Below are 21,232 nucleotides of genomic sequence, written 5' to 3'. Positions count from 1 at the left end.
CATTTAGTTTATAGCTCCAACCTGAATTGGATCTACCAAAATGCATCACCTGGCATTTGTTAAATTCCATCGGCCATTTCTCTGCCAATTTTGCTGCCTATCTATATTCTGTTGTATTCTGACAATCTTCATCACTATCTGCAATTCCTGCAATCTTAGTATAATCCGCAAACCTGCAAATCAGACCAGTCATTTATATATATTTATAAATCAGTCAATTATATATATTACAAAGAGAAGTCATGAAACTTCTGACAGCCGAAGACTAAAACGAGAAGTTCTTTTCAATCAGTGCATAGTGAGTCTTGGTGTCAGTGAGGGCCCTTGGAGCTAAGACATTGCTCTACCATTCTGGATGCAGACTGAACCAAGTCTGTGTTGGGATATATCTGCTGATATGAGCATTGCTCGAACATCAAAGTATTCGAAGACCGGTTGGGCCGTGAGCACTTGTTCGAGTCTACTGAAGGCAGATGTGTGGTGCTCTTGCCAGTACCATTCAGCGTCCTTGTGGAGAAGTTGACGAAGAGGTCCAGTGACCTCAAAATAACAGAGGTTAAACTAAGAAAGATAATTTGTCATACCAAGCAAATGTTGTAAAATGTGCTTGTCTACAGGAATGACCATCTGTTGTGTAGCCCTTGTTTTGTCTGGATCAAGGTTTACACCACCTGCTGTGAGTAAATGACCCAAGTAAGGAACTGGTTGACCCTGAGTCTACATTTTGCAGGGTTAAGCTTTAATTGGATGGTCTCGATTCTGTCCAAGACAAGATGAAGGTGTGCATCATGATCGCATAGTGTGACCCCAAACGAGAATGCCACCAACAGTGATCTCGCAACGTTAGCCTGTAAAGAGTTGCTCCATGCACCAGTGGAAAACTTCACTGCCAAACAAGATCCTATCGGGCATACACCAAAAATAATATCTGCCTCCTGGAGAGATGAACATGGTTAGTTTCAAGGATTCCTCATCTAACAGGATCTGTCAGAACCTGCATTTTGCATTGAAAGTGTTGATCACCTTGGCATTTAGTATGTCTGCTATCACCTGTTCCACTGTCTTCATAGGGTGATGTGGTCTGAGCAGCGCTTTGTTCAAGTGAAATGGGTCATGGGAACATAGGAATTAAGAGCAGAGTTAGGCAATTCAGCTCTTCAAGCCTGCTCCGCCATTCAATAAGATCATGACTGATCTCTTCCTAGTCTCAAATCTACCTCCCCACTTGTTGCCCATCTCCCATTTTTAACATCAGAAATATATCTATCTACTTCTTGAAACCATTTAATGCTGCACTATGGGGCAGCGAGTTCCCACAAATTCACCCCCCTCTTCGAGAGTAGATTCTCCTCATCGGAGTTCTAAATCTACGGCCTCTCAATCTATATCTGTGACCTCTCCTTCTAGATTTCCCACAAGGGGGAACATTTGGTGGAAGTTTACTTTGTAAATCTCTTTTAGTATGAACAAAGGTTGGATAGGCTTGGGTTGTTTCCGCTGGAGCAGAGAAGACTGAGGGGTGGCCTGATCGAGCTGCACAAGATTATGAGGGGCATGGACACAGTGGATTGAGAACAACTGTTCCCATTAGTTAAAGGGTCAGTTACAAGAGGACACAAGTTCAAGATGAGGGGCAGGAGGTTTAAGGGGGATCTGAGGAATAACCAGCAATCACACAGTCTACTCCTCAGCCTGCGAGATCATACATGTCAAGGCCTGCCCTTATCAGCACAAGGCAGGGCCAGGGCCATGATTTCTACTACCAAGGCTCTGCTGCAGCCTAAACTTGAAATGTCAATGAGGCCATCCTGCTGTGCAGATTGAAAAGCAAAATGCACTATTATTAAGATGCCCATATACTTGGCCACTAAAACCAGGTCAAAACCAGTATTCCGACTGTACGTGGCCATGGTCAGTTGGTCGTGGTACACAGTAATGCCCCATCCTAGTGAACATTCTCTAAACCATCAACAATGAAATAATACTTTTCCTCAAATAATGAGACCAAAACAGCTACAGTACTCCAAATGTGGTTTCACCAGTAAAGTCACCAGATGACCATAGCCAGCTTTCTTCATTGAGGGGGAGAACTGACTGGTGGAGATTTAACCTAAGGATCACCACACCCAGGGCCGGTTTTAAGCCTATTTGACCAATTTCATCAAATTGGGCACCTTAAGGGGGCCCCGCACCAGCGGCGACAGAGTTACCGTTTGAAGCCTTTTCTGTATTCTAAGAGGAACTATAGGGTAGTTTTTACTTTTGGGGAACGCACCACATTACCGTCGACAAATCCTTCAGCCCTGCGCCGCCAAATCCTTCCGCCTGGGTAAGTAAGTTTCAAAATTTTAGTATATCAAGCATTTAATGTTTTTTTTTGGTTAAAGACGAGCATTCTACACGAAATATAAACATACATAAATTTTTACTTTTGTAGAGTAGGGGCCCCGCCATCACTTTTCTAATTGGGCCCTAGCACCGGCCCTGACCACACCTCAGGCAAGGTTGAGGGTGGGCCTTGAGGAATAACCTCTGCTGGTACAGGAGCTGAAGCCCGCGCTCTCTCCGCATCAGGAATCAGCTGTCCAGCCAATTGAACCAGCAATTGGAGCAAGACTTTCCTACTCTTCTTCTCCAACTCCCTTGAAATAAGGACAACATTTCACTTGCCTTCCTGTTGCATCTTTGTGCTAACTTTCTATATTTGGTACACAGGTTCCCCTAAAACCCTTTGTGGTGCAGTTTTCCTCCGTTCAACTCCCTTATATCTCTTACTTTCACATTTCTGATTAACTCTCCCCTCCCTGGACCGGCCACTCTGCTTCTCTCCACAAAAGCTGCCCCGCTCTTAGCATCGTTTTGTGTGTGGGTGGACATAATTCTGCGGGAGGTCGTGACTATTGGCTGTCAGCGGATGAATGACAGCGGGATCCACCATTCAGGGACCGGGATACAATTCGGTCCCGCCCACTGGGCGGCTCGCGGTCACGTGAGCGACCGTTAAACCGTCGCTGCCCGAGCCGGAAAACGGAGACAGATGTCACGGCCCGCCCGCAGCACGTGTCCGCGATCTGACCAATTGGGGAGCGGCAAACAAGCAGTAGCCTCACAGCGTGCGCATGCGCTGCATTCAACCCAGGCGAGCCCTCCGCTTGTGACTGTGCGCAGGGGCAATTTGTGCCTTGAGATGATTACCTGGTGCCAGCGACGCGGGAATTGCGAACATCTGTAAGAAATTAAAAGTTCTGAAAGTCACAGCATCAAGATTCAGCATTGGAGTTACTATAGATAATTGAGAACAATAGATATAATGTGAATACAGGGTATTGATACTATTAATGAATAGGAAAGAATACACTACAATTATAAATGAGGAAAGAGCAGTGCTCCGAAAGCTCGTGTTTGAAACGAACATGTTGGACTTTAACCTGGTTTTGTAAAACTTCTTATTGTACAATTTTAGATGAAGTGGCAAATTTCCATCTTCACCCAGGGAGGAAGGAGCCAGTGAGATCAGACAGTGTGTAACCCGGGGAGGATGGAGCCAGTGAGATCAGACAGTGTGTAACCCGGGGAGGATGGAGCCAGTGAGATCAGACAGTGTGTAACCCGGGGAGGATGGAGCCAGTGAGATCAGACAGTGTGTAACCCGGGGAGGATGGAGCCAGTGAGATCAGACAGTGTGTAACCCGGGGTGGATGGAGGCAGTGGGATCAGACAGTGTGTAACCCGGGGAGGATGGAGCCAGTGAGATCAGACAGTGTGTAACCCGGGGATGATGGAGCCAGTGAGATCAGACAGTGTGTAACCCGGGGAGGCTGGAGCCAGTGAGGTCAGACAGTGCGTAACCCGGGGAGGATGGAGCCAGTGAGATTAGACAGTGTGTATCCCGGGGAGGATAATTTTCACGGCCCCGATATAATAAATGTCTGGGTGAAATGTCATACAGACTTTTTTTATTTATTGCAGAGTTCCAGAATCTGTGAACGCCTGTCCCCCTCCATGGATGAAGATTCTAATATGAAATAAGATCCAACATCTTTAACAAGAATGGAAATTTGCGTTGGTATGCTCTCAAAATACTTCAAAATATAATTTCTGTCCTGACAAGTATCGAGATCTCAATGAGTGACTTGCAGCTTTCACTGAAAGAGGATTGGGAGAGGGTTTGAGTAGGAAAACGGGACTGAGTGACTATCTAGAGGGACAATTGCAGTCACAGTTGGAAGGTGTTGACCTCTCAATTAATTTATGATGGTTTGCTGAAGGGAGCAAACATGAGGCAGGTCAGTGAGCTGTGACAGAGTTTGTGCAGATGGGAAAGGTACATATTGGAGTATTTAAATGAGTTAAGGGAGAAAGGCGGAATGGCTGTGACCTGAATTGACCAACAACAAGAGTTTTACAGAATTTGTGAATGGAGCAGTGTGAAGTCTATCAGATGATGTGACTAATGTGTGGTAAATATCCAGATTTAAGACTAAGCAGAATCAATACCACTGTTGGAATGGAAACGATTGAGTCGGAACAGATGGATAGGAAGTTACCACATGATTTTGACCCTGTAACATTGAAGGAACATCGATGTATGTCCATGTTAGGAAGCTATCACGTGGAGGGGTAATTGGCAATGGTGGTGCTTCACCATTCGTCTTTCTGGATGGTGTGATCTATTAACTCTTATTGAGGTGTTAATTTTACATGGTACTTGGATTAAAATAATCTTGTTAACATTTTGTGCAGAGCAAAAGTATATTTGTGGTTATCATACGAACATACAAACTAGGTGCGGGAGTAGGTAACTCAGCCCTTTGCCTACTCCATCATTCAGTAAGATCGTGACTGATGGTAACTTCACCCCCACATTCCTGTCTACCATGCTCACACTTTACCCCCTTGTTAATCAAGAATCTGTCTAGCTTTGTCTTAAAAATATTCAGGCTCTGGTTGTTATCTCTGTCTTTGAGTGATCCCTTTTTTAAGCAGTGACCCCTAATTCTAGATTCCCCTACAAGAGGAAATGTCCTCTCCGCATCCACTCTGTCAAGATCCCTCAGGGTTTTAAAAACTTCAGTCGCCTCTTACTCTTGTAAATTCCTTCAATTGAAGCATAACCTCCCTAATCTTTGTAATTAGTTTGCGTCACAATAACAATAACTTTCTATTAGCTTTCCTACTTACTTGCTGCATATTTATCGACTACAGCTCAGACTTCGACACCATCATTCCTACGAAACTCATCTCCAAACTCCGTGGCCTTGGCTCCGGCTCCTCCCTCTGCGACTGGATCCTGAACTTTCTAACCCATAGACCACAATCAGTAAAGATAGGCAACAACACCTCCTCCACGATCATCCTCAACACTGGTGCCCCACAAGGCTGTGTCCTCAGCCCCCTACTATACTCCTTCTACACCTATGACTGTGTGGCCAAATTTCCCTCCAACTCAATTTTCAAATTTGCTGATGACACCACTGTAGTGGGTCGGATTTCAAACAATGACGAGACAGAGTACAGGAATGAGATAGAGAATCTGGTGAACTGGTGTGACGACAATAATCTCTCCCTCAATGTCAACAAAACGAAGGAGATTATCATCGACTTCAGGAAGCGTAGTGGAGAACATGCACCTATCTACATCAATGGGAACAAAGTAGAAAGGGTCGAGAGCTTCAAGTTTTTAGGTGTACAGATCACCAACAGCCTGCCATGGTCCCCCCATGCCGACACTGTAGTTAAGAAAGCCCACCAATGACTCTACTTTCTCAGAAGACTGAGGAAATTTGGCATGTCAGCTACGACCCTCACCAACTTCTATAGATGTACCATAGAAAGCATTCTTTCTGGTTGTATCATAGCTTGGTATGGAGCCTGCTCTACCCAAGACCGCAGGAAACTACAAAAGGTCGTAAATGTAGCCCAGTCCATCACGCAAACCAGCCTCCCATCCATTGACTTTATTTATAATTCCCACTGCCTCAGAAAGGCAGCCAGCATAATTAAGGACCCCACGCACCCCAGACATACTCTCATCCACCTCCTTCTGTCAGGAAAGAGATACCAAAGTTTGAGGTCACGTACCAACCGGCTCAAGAACAGTTTCTTCCCTACTGCCATCAGTCTTTTGAACGGACCTACCTCGTATTAAGTTGATCTTTTCTATACACCTTGCTATAACTGTAACATTATATACTGCAGTCTCCTTCCTTCCTTATGTACGGTATGCATTGTTTGTACAGCATGCAAGAAACAATACTTTTCACTATACTAATACATGTGACAATAATGAACCAAACCAAATCAAAAAAATGTAGACCAGCTTTTGTGATTCGTGGACTAGGATACCCAGATCCTTCTGAATCTCAGAGCTCTACAAGCTCTCACCATTCAGATAATAAACTTTTAAAAAATTCTTCCCACTAACATGAGAAATTTCACTGTTGCCCACATTATGCTCCATTTGCCAGATCGTTACACACTCATTTAACCTATCCAGTGCCCTTTTGTAGCCTCCTTTTGTCATCTTCACAATTTACTTTCCTATCTTTGTATTGTGAGCAAATTTTGCAACCATACCTGTGGTCCCATCATCAAAGTCATTTGTAAAAATTGTAAACAGTTAAGGTCCCAGCACTGATCAGTATTCATAAAGTATTGTCAGAGAGTACAAGAAATTAATAACACAAAAGTGTTCCCAGGAGTTATGTTAAATATAATTTATTTGTATACAGTTAGGGTCTAGGATGGGAAACAGCACATTTCTTGATTTGTCTTTTAGCTAGTCGAATATTCAAAATGAGATTAAGTGAGAGGCTGCATTGTGGGCAAACCTTTAGAATATTGTTTTTTGAGGTTAAATTAGTGAACATTTGTGGATTCAGCAGATGGTTGAGATAAATAACACCAATAAAGTAACGTAGACTATGCCTGTCGGGGTCCCTTTGTGTTTTTATTTCAAAATTGGCGACAAATCAATGGACTGTAAGCACTTAAATATCTTATCAGATGGTGTTTAATAACCTGGGTCATGGACTTCAGTTTTTGAGACATGAAGAAATGTAGTTTTCTGGATAAAAATGTAAACTCTACACTTGTGTTCACAGATCCAAACTCCAAAATCACTGAGTTCTTGACAAAGTGTAACGATTATCACTTGTTCCAGTTGACGCAATTCTACCGGGACAATCTAGAACAGGCGATTGAAGAAGGGGTGGAGGAACTCGCTCTCATGTTAACAGATGAAGACTATTTTAGTGGACAGGAATATCATGTAAGTGGAAGGGATGGAAAATTAATTTAGTATATTCTAACAGTGTGGGACTGACGGAATACAAGGCTATGGCCAAGTGCAGGAAAATGGGATTAGAATAGGTAGGTTCTTGGTAGCTGGCACAGACACAGTGGGCTGCAGGACCTCTTCCTGTGCTGTAAAATTATGACTCTAGATTGGTAACAAAGAAATTGGACAATGGAATAAGAGACGTCAATCTCTCAACTTCACCATCAAACGTTTTGTCAGTCGCATGATGCAATGAAACTAGTATTGTTCATTAATCACAGCAATCTGTATGTCTAAAACAGACCCATACCAAGGGTCAGGAAAATATCAAAGGTTCAGAGCTTTTGGAGCCATAGATACAGAAGCTGGAACCAATTGGAGGTGGTAGGATCCCACCAGCGATAAGAGGCGCCGGATGCGGCCATGCTTCGGCAGGCCCGGGTTGCATTTTGCTGACGTGGATGTCCTAATGGTGGCCTGTACCATAAAGCTGGCAGCCGTTTCAGACAGACAGCAACCTGGTGGCTGCTGCTGGGGCTGCATCTGGAGTAAGTGGGCATACTGAGGGCTGAGCTGTCACGGTCGGGTAAGAGTGGTTGGCGACACCAAGGTCAGTCGAACAAACTGGGGTGGGGGGGCATGTTTCATCGAGGGCAGATGGCACTGATTGGGGCAGTCATTGCAGGAGACAGATTCCTCCATGAACCAAAGAGGAGTCTTTCCCAGTGAATCCTTCTGGTGGCTTCACTGTACAGTGTGATATCTGATGAATTGCGACAATGGGGGAAGCTATTTCCGCCTTGGTTCCACCATGAATGGAGAAGCTCTAAAGGGATATCGACCACCCCCGAACAACCTATGTTTACCTGGCAATCTCTCCACAAGGCACCACCGTGCCACCCAATGTCAGGAAAATGCTGGTGGAGAAGGAAATAACCCAGAATTAGGAATTTAATTAATAAAATATAATGCCCGTCAGCCATGTCACTGGGTTCCTGTCGCTGATAATATCCCAAAAATATAGAGATCAATGGTGAAAATGTATGAGTCACAAAGTGGGATAATAAACAATGGGGACAGAAAAATCTGATCATTCGTCCGTACAAAAGTTTATTTTCCCCTCCATGAGTCATTACAACCTTCTATTACTACCGGGACACAATGTTTAATGGGAGCAAATTTATTTTAACCATCTCATTTGTAAACAAATAGATTTACCCTGTCTTACTCATAAAAACTATAAATCTATGGCCTCTGACTAAACAGTGGAAACAATTTGTCAGCATTTTTTTTGGTATACATTAAAATAAAACTACAATTAAATTGTCATATTGTCTTCTCAACTCTCATGGAATGAGCTCTAAATTATCAAATCCCCATCATAACAGCAATTCTTTCATCCCTAATTACATCCAGATGAATTGGCAGGACAGCTATCTAGAACATTGAACATAGAACGATACAGCGCAGTACAGGCCCTTCGGCCCACGATGTTTCACCGACATGGGCAGTCAAAAACTAAAGGCCATCTAACCTACACTATGCCATTATCATCCATATGCTTATCCGATAAACTTTTAAATGCCCTCAATGTTGGCGAGTTCACTACTGTTGCAGGTAGGGCATTCCACGGCCTCACCACTCTTTGTGTAAAAAACCTACCTCTGACCTCTGTCCTATATCTATTACCCCTCAATTTAAAGCTATGTCCCCTCGTGCTAGCCACCTCCATCTGCGGGAGAAGGCTCTCACTGTCCACCCTATCTAACCCTCTGATCATTTTGTTTGCCTCTATTAAGTCACCTCTTAACCTTCTTCTCTCTAACGAAAACAACCTCAAGTCCATCAGCCTTTCCTTATAAGATTTTCCCTCCATACCAGGCAACATCCTGGTAAATCTCCTCTGCACCCATTCCAAAGCTTCCACGTCCTTCCTATAATGAGGCGACCAGAACTGTACGCAATACTCCAAATGCGGCCGTACCAGAGTTTTGTACAGCTGCAACATGACCTCATGGCTCCGGAACTCAATCCCTCTACCAATAAAGGCCAACACACCATAGGCCTTCTTCACAACCCTATCAACCTGGGTGGCAACTTTCAGGGATCTATGTACATGGACACCGAGATCCCTCTGCTCATCCACACTGCCAAGAATTTTACCATTAGCCAAATGTTCCGCATTCCTGTTATTCTTTCCAAAGTGAATCACCTCTCACTTCTCTACATTAAACTCCATTTGCCACCTCTCAGCCCAGCTCTGCAGCTTATCTATGTCCCTCTGTAACCTGCAACATCCTTCCACACTGTCTACAACTCCACCGACTTTAGTGTCGTCTGCAAATTTACTCACCCAACCTTCTGTGCCCTCCTCTAGGTCATTTATAAAAATGACAAACAGCAACGGCCCCAGAACAGATCCTAATTGCTTTGTTTTTTAAGAATGGCCCCGGGCGCGATTCTCCGCCCCCCGCGCTGGTTGGGAGAATAGCGGGAGGGCCTCCCGACATTTTTCACGCCCTCCCGCTATTCCCCCCCCCCCCCCCCCCCCCCCCTCGCCCGCCCCACGTCACGAATCGGTGCTCGCCGTTTTTTACGGCGAGCGGCGATTCTCCGCGGCCGATGGGCCGGGCCTTTACACCCGTTTTTTCACGGCAGCAAACACACCTGCTCGCTGTCGTCGTAAAAACGGGTGCTAGATGCCCGTTTGGGGCATCCAGAGGCCCGTTTGGGGCGGGAGCACCACCGCTGTGCTCGGGAGGGGACAGGCTCGCGATCGGTGCCCACCGATCATCGGGCCTGCGTCCAAAAGGGACGTACTATTTCCCCACCGCCGCCCGACAAGATCAAGCCGCCACATCTTGTCGGGCGGCGGTGGAGAAATACGTAACCGCGCATGCGCGGGTTCCGTCAATGGCGTGATGACATCAGCCGCGCATGCGTGGGTTGGAGCCGGCTCCAACCTGCGCATGTGCGGCTGACGTCATACAGAAGCCAGCCGCGCGTCATCTTGGCGCGTGGCCTTAACGACGGTCGTGATTCCCGGGGTCCCGCTCCTAGCCCCGTGAGGGGAGGGGGGAAGGGGTGGGGGGGAATCGGGTCCCGGGAACGGGCGTGAAACATTTCACGGCAGCCTTTACGACTCTCCGCATTTGCGGAGAATCCCGCCCGGGGTGTCTAGATTGATACATTACTGGGTAAAATCTCTGACCTTGTGATCTTCGTGTGTATGTCTTTCCACAAGGGGCATCAGGATCTTGAGCACATAGACTCTAGTTTTCTTTTAAATTATTCGATTTTGGCTCTAGGCAGAATGACGAAGGGACAAAATATCCATGTTGATACATTTCTGTTTTGTTATTTCATTGTCTAGATACACTTTCTTTCGATTCTGTTCATTTTGTTTGCATTTGTCTCCGGTTAAACATGAGGAAGATGGAATCCGTCATCTTCTACTCCAACCAAGCCTCTGAGCTGGATTCTCTGGTTCCCCAGCGGCGTGTTTCTCGGTGCATGCCGTTCACTGCCGGTGGGATTCTCTCTTCCCATCACTTGTCAATGGGATTTCCCTTTATAACCATGCCATAATGCTGCAAAGCCCGCTGGCATGGATGCGCTGCCAGCGGGAACAGAAAATGTCACCGGCTGAAGAATTCCGGCCTCTTTCTCCGTGCCATTTAATTTCATTCCCCCACCTAGCCAGTGCCAGAGGCTGAAACACTGTCCACAACTTCATTGTGCAAACTTGAACTGAACTCTCAACCCCATATACTGACTTATAAAAATCAATTGCTTCAATTCATCATACAGTTCCCATCTCCAGGTCCGTATCAGTCCTTGCCGTGATGAACACTCACTGTAGCTCCAACCTCGACTATTCCATTATTCTTCTGTATGAACATAGGTTCATGATAGAACTACTGACTACCTGAGCCCAAATGCTGAACACGGATAATGAGAGTTCACTCCGGCTGAAGATATTTCAAATAACCATTGGAAATGTGATTGAATTCTGACTTTTTATTTGTTCAATTCAACCGAAATGAACAATGTGTTTTGATCAGTCGATGGTTATTTCTCTGCGTTTTCTTGCTACTTTGCCCATTTCAGAAAGGTCCCTTCACTGTCACCTGAGTTCTGATTCACTGCTATTTTATTTCTGAGTAAATCGCAAGTGTGACAGCAGACTTGAGCAGGCTTGTCAGTTAATAATCTGATGTCATGTTGGACACTGAAGGATAGAGGAAACTAATTATACTTATATGATTATGAGTCATTCTTCGCTCGTTGGGCGGCATGGTAGCACAGATGTCAGCACTGCTGCCTCATAGCATCAGAGACCTGGGTTCAATATCGGCCTTGGGTGACTGTGCAGAGTCTGCACATTCTCCCGGTGTCTGTGTGAGTTTCCTCCGGGTTCTCCAGTTTCCTCCCACAGCCCAAAGATGTGCAGGTTAGGTGAATTGGCCAGACTAAAAAAAATTGCTCCTTAGTATCGAAAGTGTAGCACGTTAGATGGGGTTATGGCTATAGGGCAGGGGAGTGGGTCTAGGTAGGCTTTGACAAAGAGTCATCGGACTTGAAACGTTAGCTCTTTTCTCTCTCTACAGATGCTGCCAGACTTGCTGAGATTTTCGTTTCAGATTCCAGCATCCGCAGTAATTTGCTTTTATCCAGGGTCTAGGTAGGGTGCTCTTTCAGAGGGTCGGTGCAGATTTGATGGGCCAAACTGTTGGGATTCTATTCTATTCGAACTGTATTGTGAGTTCAAATGGAGTTCATTCACATTCATTTGCTGGTCATGAAAGAATCAGGATGTTTACAAAATATTTACCCATGTTTAGAATGGGTAAACAATCGGCTTAGTGACTATTTTCTGTGCTCAAAACAACTGTGAAAACCATCACTGAGCAGATCCTTTCCTTCTCATTCTCCGTGTTTATCTTTCACTCCACTCCTCAATATGTTCATTATTCTTTACAGAAAGTCACTGAGCTGGTGGAGAAGGGAAACCGGACGGAGAGTTCCAAACTTCTCCTAAATCTGGTGATGGAGAAAGACTCTCGGGCCCGAAGGGTGATGTGGGAATCCTTTGTGAAAGTCCGCTGTCGGCTGCCAAAGCTGGACAAAATACTGGAAGAAATGGAGGAATTCGGTATGCTCAAATCAGAGTGAATTCAATTTCAGATTCAAATGCTTGACTAATATAACATGTTCTGATTTGTGAAATGTAATTGTTTTCAGCAGGATCTGATCCATTTGCTTATATGAGCACCGCACAAGGTTCATCCAAATTACCTAGTCACCTGAAAGGTAAGAGATGATACAGAGATTTCAAAATGTTTATTTCACTTGTGCGAATCAGATTTGAATGTTACAATTTAGCGATTGTCCGACCCTGTGAATCGGAAGTTCAAAGACTCTGCGGACAGGATTAAACATTGTTTCTGTCATTGGGAACGTTGCATTATTTCACTGAATCCAGCCTTCAGTTGTGAAGCCTTCCACACTCTTAGTCAAACCTCATGTAATGTGAAAGCCCATTCACACCTGGCAACACCTTTCAGGATCCTTATACACTGTGAAACCCTGCACAAATATTGCAGTTAGGGAAGCAGTGGTGTAATGGCAAGTAAATAGACTTTATAGGACGACACAGTGGCATAGTGGTTAGAACTGCTGCCTCATCGCGCCAGGGACCTGGGTTTGATTCCGACTTGGGTGACTGTCTTTTTGGAGTTTGCACATTCTCCCTGTATCTGCATGATTTCCTCCGGGTGCTCCGATTTCCTCCCACTGTCCAAAGATGTGCAGGTTAGGTGGATTGGCCATGGTAAATTGCCCTTAGTCCAACTGTTAGGTGGGGTTGCAGTGTAGTGGGCCTGGGTAGGGTGCTGTTTCAGGTGGTCATTGCAGACTCAATGGGAGGAATGGTTTCCTTCTGCATCATAGAATTTACAGTGCAGAAGGAGGCCATTCGGCCCATCTGGTCCACACTGAAAGAGTGGACCAGATGTTGAAAGAGCGCCCTGCCTCAGGCCATGCCATCACCCTATCCCCGTAATCCAGTAACCCCACCCAACCTTTTTGGACACTAAGGAGCAATTTAGTGTAGCCAATCCATCTAACCTGCACATCTTTGGACTGTGGGAGAAACCGGAGCACCCGGAGGAAACCCACGCAGACACGGGGAGAAAGTGCAAACTCCACACAAACAGACACCCGAGGCCGGAATTGAACCTGCGTCCCTGGAGCTGTAAGGCAGCAGTGCCAACCCTGCATTGTAGCGATTCTGTAAATACAATGGGCCAATCAATGTTCAAATTCTGCCTGACATCTGATGGAATGTCAATAAATCTAGAATTTTAAAAAATGAAACCATGGTTGAAATCTGCTACCCTTAGCTTGACGAGCCTTCCTCCCGCCCCCACCAACCATATTTCTGACTGTTGGCTGCCATGTAAAATGTGTAATAAATTCTGTTGCATTAAGCCACGACAGAAAAGTTGGAAAGGAATTGGATGGACCTGACATCAACCTAGATACCAGAAACAACATCCAGCCCTGTCAATCCTGCAAAGTCCTCCTTACTAACATGTGGGAGTTTGTGCCAAAATTGCTCGAGCTGTCCCACAGACTGGATAAACAAGCGCCTGATATGGTCACACTCTCAGAATCAAAATCGAGGGAGCTGTCCACAGACTGGATAAACAAGCACCACCACTGACAGTTTTGGCCACGCCATAAGGGCATAGACACTAGACTGCATTTGAGTCAGGTGGTGAGGGAGCTAACATGAGGGAAAAAACATACTTGACCTCATCTTCACCAGCCTGTCTGTTGTGGCTACATTTGTCCATGACAATACAGGTAAGTGTGGTCCTCGCACCGTCCTTGTACAGGCAAAGTCACGTCTTCACACAGAGGATACCTTCTATCGTGCTTTGTGGCACTACCGTTGTTCTAAATGGGATAGATTTTGAAAAGGTCTCGCAACTCAACTGAGTATAGTGAGGCACTGTGTGGCCAACAGTGGCAACAGAATTGTACTCAACCACAATCTGAAACTCGTTGCCTGACTCTACCATTATCATCAAACCAGGGGATCAACCCTGGTTCAAGAAAGAGTGCAGGAGGACTTGCCAGGAGCAGCACCAGGCATACATAAAAATGAGGTGGCAACCTAGTGAAGCTACTACAACGCGGGACTATTTGTGTGCTTTAGACAGATCTAGGCAATCCCACAACCAACAGATCGGATTTCTGCATTATTGTTAACTTGCAAATGAAGTTTCCAATAAAGTTTAGAATTTTACACTCACTTTTGGTAAAGTTATGAATTAAATCTTGCAACATATTTCTCAATATTGAAATGGTCTTGAGAATTTCTTATGAATTCAATATAACTAACAATGAGAACCACTTTGTCTGTTCTAATTGAAGATGTTCAGCGGAAACACAAGGAGACACTCCGGGTACAAACTGAAACACTGACAGTGAACACTATCCTGATAAAGGAGAAGGTTAGGATTTCCCAGCTGGTTGATCGATACGCTGAGCTAACGATCATTTCTACTGTTCGAGATCGGACACTTGTAGAACATGAACTGCTGGCAAGAGGCCGAGACCATGAAGAGTGGAGAAAGAAACATCTCCGGAGAGAACTAGAGAAAATCCGAACCGATCAATTGTTCCCGAGCAGTTTTTCCCAGAGGCACAGTTCATTCCACAAGATTAGGAGATTTTTCCGCCAAACCAGATCTGGAAGTTCAGCAGCAGTGAGTGGAGTCCCGGGAATTGGAAAAACAACAATGGTACAAAAGATTGTTTATGACTGGGCCACTGGGAAAATATACCCACACTTTCAATTTGTTTTCAGTTTTAAATTCCGGGATTTGAACACTGTTAACTGTGGAATAAACCTGAGGAATCTGATACTGGATCAGTATCCTTACCTTAGGAATGTTTTAGCAAAGCTTTGGAAGAACCCAGAGGGATTGCTGTTTATATTCGATGGTTTGGATGAATTCAAGGACAGGATTGATCTTGCTGACAATCGGAGAAATACAGAACCTCAGTCCATGTGCACAGATCCCGAATGCTGGTGTGAAGTGTCTGACATTGTGTACAGTTTAATACAGCACAAGCTGCTCCCAGGATGTTCAGTGCTAGTGACCAGCCGCCCCACTGCATTACATTTATTGGAAAAGGCTGAGATCAGTGTCAGGGCTGAAATCCTTGGATTTGTTGATGATGAACGGAAGGAATATTTCAATAAGTTTTTTGATGATCAGACGGTGGCAGCAGCTGTTTTCAAACATGTGGAGGAGAACGAGATCCTGTACACCATGTGCTACAACCCTTCCTACTGCTGGATCCTCGGTCTGTCACTGGGTCCCTTCTTTACGCAAAGAGACAGGAAACAGCATCAAGTTCCCAAGACCATCACCCAACTATATTCCTACTATATTTACAACATTCTGAAAAACCATAGCCCAGAGATTGAAAACCCCCGTGATGTGTTACTGAAGCTTGGGGAGATGGCCTTCACAGGAGTCTCCGAGAAGAAGATTGTGTTCAGAAATGGAGATTTGATCAAGTCCAATCTGCAACCTTCCCAGTTCCTGTCTGGGTTCCTAATGGAACTTTTAGAGAGAGATGTTTCTGTCCAGAGTGTGGTTTATACATTCCCACACCTCACCATTCAGGAGTTTGTAGCTGCACTCGCACTATTCCTGACTCCAGACCCTGGGAATATCGGCAAACTCCTCAGTGAAGCCCACATTAAGGGAGATGGACGATTTGAGATATTTCTCCGTTTTGTTGCTGGTCTCTCCTCCCCACAGGCAGCTCAGCCTCTGGAGGAGTTTCTGGGTCCATTTCTACACCAAACAACCTGTCGAGTGATTGACTGGGTGAAGGAGAAGGTTAAAGGACAGATTACCAACACAGGCAGTGAAACATGTAAAAGTGATCTCATGAACACATTCCACTACCTGTTTGAGTCTCAGAATAAAGCACTGGCTCAGGCCACAGTGGGATCTGTGGAAACAGTTGCATGTAGTGAATTGCGACTGACCCCGATTGACTGTGTGGTCCTGTCTCATGTCATTGGGCTCTGTGATACAGTAAAACACCTCGATCTATTTGCCTGCTTCATTCAGTGTGAAGGGCTCCAGTGGCTGGCACCCGTTCTACACAAATGCCAGAAGTTGAGGTAACTTCTTGTTTGGCCTTGTACCTGGTATGGTAATTGTCGAGGAACCACTTATTCTGTTCCAGAAGAAAACAAGATTGAGTAGACTGGGACTGTACTTGTTGGAATTTAGAAGGATGAGGGGGGATCTTATAGAAACATTTAAAATTATGAAGGGAATAGATAGGATAGATGCGGGCAGGTTGTTTCCACTGGCGGGTGACAGCAGAACTAGGGGGCATAGCCTCAAAATAAGGGGAAGTAGATTTAGAACTGAGTTTAGGAGGAACTTCTTCACCCAAAGGGTTGTGAATCTATGGAATTCCTTGCCCAGTGAAGCAGTTGAGGCTCCTTCATTACATGTTTTTAAGGTAAAGATAGATAGTTTTTTGAAGAATAAAGGGATTAAGGGTTATGGTGTTCGGGCCGGAAAGTGGAGCTGAGTCCACAAAAGATCAGCCATGATCTAATTGAATGGCGGAGCAGGCTCGAGGGGCCAGATGGCCTATTCCTGCTCCTAGTTCTTATGTTCTTATGTAATACCTTCCAGTTCATGCAAAGAGACGCAGTGTCATAAAAACTTCCCAAAATAAGCAAACAAGTATAAATTTCGAAGATGGAAAATGAGAATGATTTTGTTGCTGAAATGTTGTTGATTTACTTATTGTTGACTCATAGAATTTGACCATGGAATTAAGATGAAAGCAAGAACAAAATATAAATATTCTTAACATAATTAAATGAGTATTTTTAAAAAATCTGTGCAGATCAAAATGAGATTAAATGCTCATAGCTAAAGATATTAATTGTAACTTGCACAGATCAGAGGAAAAATAAGTTCTACATACATATGATAATAAATAATTAAATGGTTTCTCCCGATAAGGTGAAAAATCTTTGAGACTTTATGTAAGACAACCTTTTCAGGTCTAATTATTTAAAATTGCTCCCAATTCTGTTCATTAAAAGAGGAAACTTGCTGCAGGTTTAAGGCTCAAATTCCCCCATTAGCCATTTATACCCCAGATGGACACAGGCTGGATACCTGGGAGGAATTTCCAAGAATGTGTATCATCGACTGGTTCTCTGGTAAAACTGTCAGTGATAGGGCGGCACGGTGATGCAGTGGTTAGCACAGCTGCCCCACGGCACTGAGGAGCCGGGTCACTGTGTGGAGTTTTCACATTCTCCCCGTGTCTGCGTGGGTTTCACCCCCACAGTCCGAGGATGTGCAGGTAGGTGGATTGACCACGAGGATTTGCCCCTTAATTGGAAAAAAAACCTCTAAATTTATTTAAAAAAAGAAAAGAAAAAAAAACTCAGAGATATAGAACAGCATTTTGCAGTAATCCAACCTTCATGTGAAGATCTGCTGGAAGTCAAAATCTCCCAGAAATTAAACAATAACCGTACTTGTAGTAAATGTAGAGCCTGTTTAATGGAGAATAAAGTGGGATACACACCTTCCCTATAAATTAGGAGAACAGGGTCATTCAGCTTTGTCAAAACACCACACAGAGAGTGACCCGGGGTCAGGATCGAACCCAGGTCCTCAGTGCCGTGAGGCAGTAGTGCTAACCACGGCGCCACCATGCCGCCCACAGAATGAGACCAGACAGAGTGATGTTTACAGACTGCACACAGACAACTCTCTATCTAATAAATACTGAGAGGGGTGAGAGTGGTATTTACCAAGAGAGTCAAACTAATGATGGTGAAGTTTTTTTTGCAATGCTCACTATTTTCTTTTCCATTCAATTGAAAAGACAATGGCGTCAGGTGTAGTATGGGAGCATGATCCAATATTACCTATCATACATTATCAACAAAAGATCGAATTATCCCTAATAAATATAATTTTCAGTAACCGATGCTGCCTCCTGCTGCTACCCTCAGGTTAGAGGACCCTCCCCGGTAGAAATCATTTGATTATTTATGATCATACGTATGCATAGATTAAGTGAGGGATGCCCTGCTTCAAGCGCCAGACCTCTGGCTTCCCTGTGACATCTCCGTTCCCTCTGGTGTTAAGGAGGCTTTGACACAAACCACAGATTCTCCCTCAGGATAAACAGCAGCCTCGGTGATGGCTGCCATGTGAGGCCAAATTAATACCTCCATTCCCACCCCCACTGGTGCTAAGTGAACAGAAAACTGGACTCCATACCAATGAATTATATCTCCGTTTGAAATTCATAACTTAAATCGGGTTCCCATTGATTTCTGTCTCGAAAATAAACCTATCTCTTCGAAACTTTAGTCCATTTTAATGTGTTCCTTGCTCTCTATGTTTAGACTGATTCTTAATAATCTGGGAGATTCAGGAGTGAAACTACTGTCTGCGGCTCTGAGGAATCCGGACTGTAAAATGCAGAAACTGAAGTAAGTACCAGATTCTGTTTATAATAACTAGACGCCTTACAATGTGAATTATTAGTATCAGGAATCATGCCATTTATAAGCACTATATTATTACGAGGGTCAGTAATGTATTGATATTAAACAGTGGGGGTGAAAATGGACATGGGTATGGATGCAAAACAGACTAAATCAAATTTGCTGTTGGCTTTAGAAACATCTGATGTTGACGCCTATTGAAGTAGATTAATTATCACAGGAAATCTATTCTGCAACCCCATCCATGCCCAATTTCATCCTGATCTGATTTTCTCCAGATTTACATTGTTGTTTCCCCTCTCTGATCCCCAGGCTGGGTAATAATGCTCTCACAGACGATTGTATCGAAGATCTCGCCTTGACTCTCAGGGAAAACCAGTCTCTGAAAAATCTGGATCTGGGTCATAATAAACTGGGAGATTCAGGAGTGAAACTACTGTCTACAACTCTGAAGAACCCAGACTGTAAAATACGGAAACTGAGGTCAGTACCAGACTATGACAATGTTTATAATCATTGGTATTCTTCGAATCATAGAATCCCTACAGTACAGAAGGAGGCCATTTGGCCCATTGAGTCTGCACGGTCGCTGGAACAAACACGCTACTTGAGCCCACGCCTCCATCCTATCCCAGAAACCCTACCTAACCATTTTTGGCACTAAGGGGCAATTTAGCATGGCCAATCCATCTAACCTGCACATCTTTGGACTGTGGGAGGAAACGGGAGCACCCGGAGGAAACCCACACATACATTGGGAGAAAATGCAAACTCCAAACAGCCACCCAAAGCCGGAACTAAACCCGGGTCCCTGGAGCTGTGAGTAAGCAGTGCAAACCACTGTGCCTCCGTGCCGTGCCTACTAAACCTTCTGATCTGGAGACAGATGCGCTATCATTGCGCCACAAGCCCATTCAGTATGTTATTATCAGTACCAGTAATAATGTCATTAATAAACACTGTACAAGGTCCCAAGTTGATCCCGGCTCTGGGTCACTGTCCGTGCGGAGTTTGCACATTCTCCCCGTGTTTGCGTGGGTTTCGCCCCCACAACCCAAAGATGTGCAGGCTGGGTGGATTGGCCATGCTAAATTGCCCCTTAATTGGAAAAAAATGAATTGGCGAACTACATTTTTAAAAAAAATAAACACTACATTCTCATTACTGTCAGTAGCAGTGCTGTTAATAAATATCACGGATTTACTCAGATTCCTAGTAAGACTCACTATCCCTGACATCAGGCAGCATTTGATGGATTGTGGCATCAAGGGGCCCTGGCAAAATTGAAGTTGAAGGGAATAAGAAGAAAGCTCCCCGCTAGTTGCAGTCATACCTAGTACGGAGAAAGATGATTTTTGTTGTTGGAGGTCAAACATTTCAGTCCCAGGACATGGCTGCAGGATTCCCTCAGGTTCATATCCTAGGCTAAACCATCAGCTGTTTCATCAATGATCTTTCTTCCATTACAAGATCAGAAGTTAGTGTTAGGGATGATGGTCACATAATGTCCAGCACCATTTACAACTCATACCAGCTGGATTGGTAAAATACACATCACAATCCCAATACGCCTGATGAACCTGCAAACCAACAATTTGTGGGAGAAGGCAGAGAGATGCCACCAAACATGGCAAAATAACCCTGTCTGGTTTAAAAAAAACAAGGGACGACATCCAATTGATATGAAAATGTGTGAAGAAAGCTCACGAATATGACATTCCAACAGAGGATTAAAGAAAGAAGTGGAACACCAATGTAATAGTGAACTAGGTTTAGAAAAGGGGGGAATATTCTAACTCCCCTGCATTAGAGTAAAAGCCATGCCTGTCAAATGCTATATATCTCAAGGACTTGAGATCAGCAGGACTCGCCAGCAAGGTTATTAACCTTTTTAGAAGCACAGTTTCTAGCTAGATAACATATAAGCGTTGATAATAAACCTACACAGGCAAGATCACAGTTTTAAATTAACTCTTAAAATTAAAAATACTTTTCAAGAAAATCAAGATAATGGAGAAACAAACCTTAAGACCACCTTAAAATAATCATGCTTGTGGGAGAAAAGGGGGCATTTTAATTGAAACAATTTAAAGGTCAAGGAGAGTAACAATGTTTCGTAACAGTTGACCACAAGATGAATTCAAGTTAAGAGATAGCAGTGTGCAATTCTGGAATCCACATTATAGGAGGGATGTGCAGAGTAGATTTTTCAGGATGTTGCCTGGCCTGGAGAGTTTAGTTATACATAGATACATAGCCATGATGTGGAGATGATGTGGACTGAGGTGAGCAAAGTAAGCCGTCTTACAACACCAGGTTAAAGTCCAACAGGTTTGTTTCAAATCACTAGCTTTCGGAGC

The 21,232-nt window shown here is 44.3% G+C and overlaps 1 protein-coding gene across 3 annotated transcripts in view; it reads left to right on the top strand.

Moving 5' to 3' along the window:
- The first annotated feature begins 3,117 nt into the window (after positions 1 to 3,117).
- LOC119967840 (NACHT, LRR and PYD domains-containing protein 3-like) overlaps positions 3,118 to 21,232 on the top strand; it is a 28,581-nt gene continuing 10,466 nt past the window's right edge. For 2 of the 3 annotated variants that reach the window (XM_038800881.1, XM_038800879.1), the window contains exons 1-8: positions 3,118 to 3,228; positions 3,970 to 4,066; positions 7,104 to 7,270; positions 12,263 to 12,434; positions 12,524 to 12,592; positions 14,723 to 16,496; positions 18,771 to 18,857; positions 19,185 to 19,355. In XM_038800881.1, coding sequence (XP_038656809.1) covers positions 4,051 to 4,066; positions 7,104 to 7,270; positions 12,263 to 12,434; positions 12,524 to 12,592; positions 14,723 to 16,496; positions 18,771 to 18,857; positions 19,185 to 19,355 — 2,456 coding nt within the window. In that variant the 5' untranslated portion in view covers positions 3,118 to 3,228; positions 3,970 to 4,050. The remainder of the gene's footprint in view (positions 3,229 to 3,969; positions 4,067 to 7,103; positions 7,271 to 12,262; positions 12,435 to 12,523; positions 12,593 to 14,722; positions 16,497 to 18,770; positions 18,858 to 19,184; positions 19,356 to 21,232) is intronic. The other variant, XM_038800880.1, reaches the window with a different exon arrangement.

This window comes from Scyliorhinus canicula, chromosome 6, assembly GCF_902713615.1.
Source record: "Scyliorhinus canicula chromosome 6, sScyCan1.1, whole genome shotgun sequence".
Lineage (NCBI taxonomy): Eukaryota > Metazoa > Chordata > Chondrichthyes > Carcharhiniformes > Scyliorhinidae > Scyliorhinus > Scyliorhinus canicula.
Note: the sequence above shows the minus strand (reverse complement) of the source record. Positions and strands in the feature narration are given on the sequence as shown.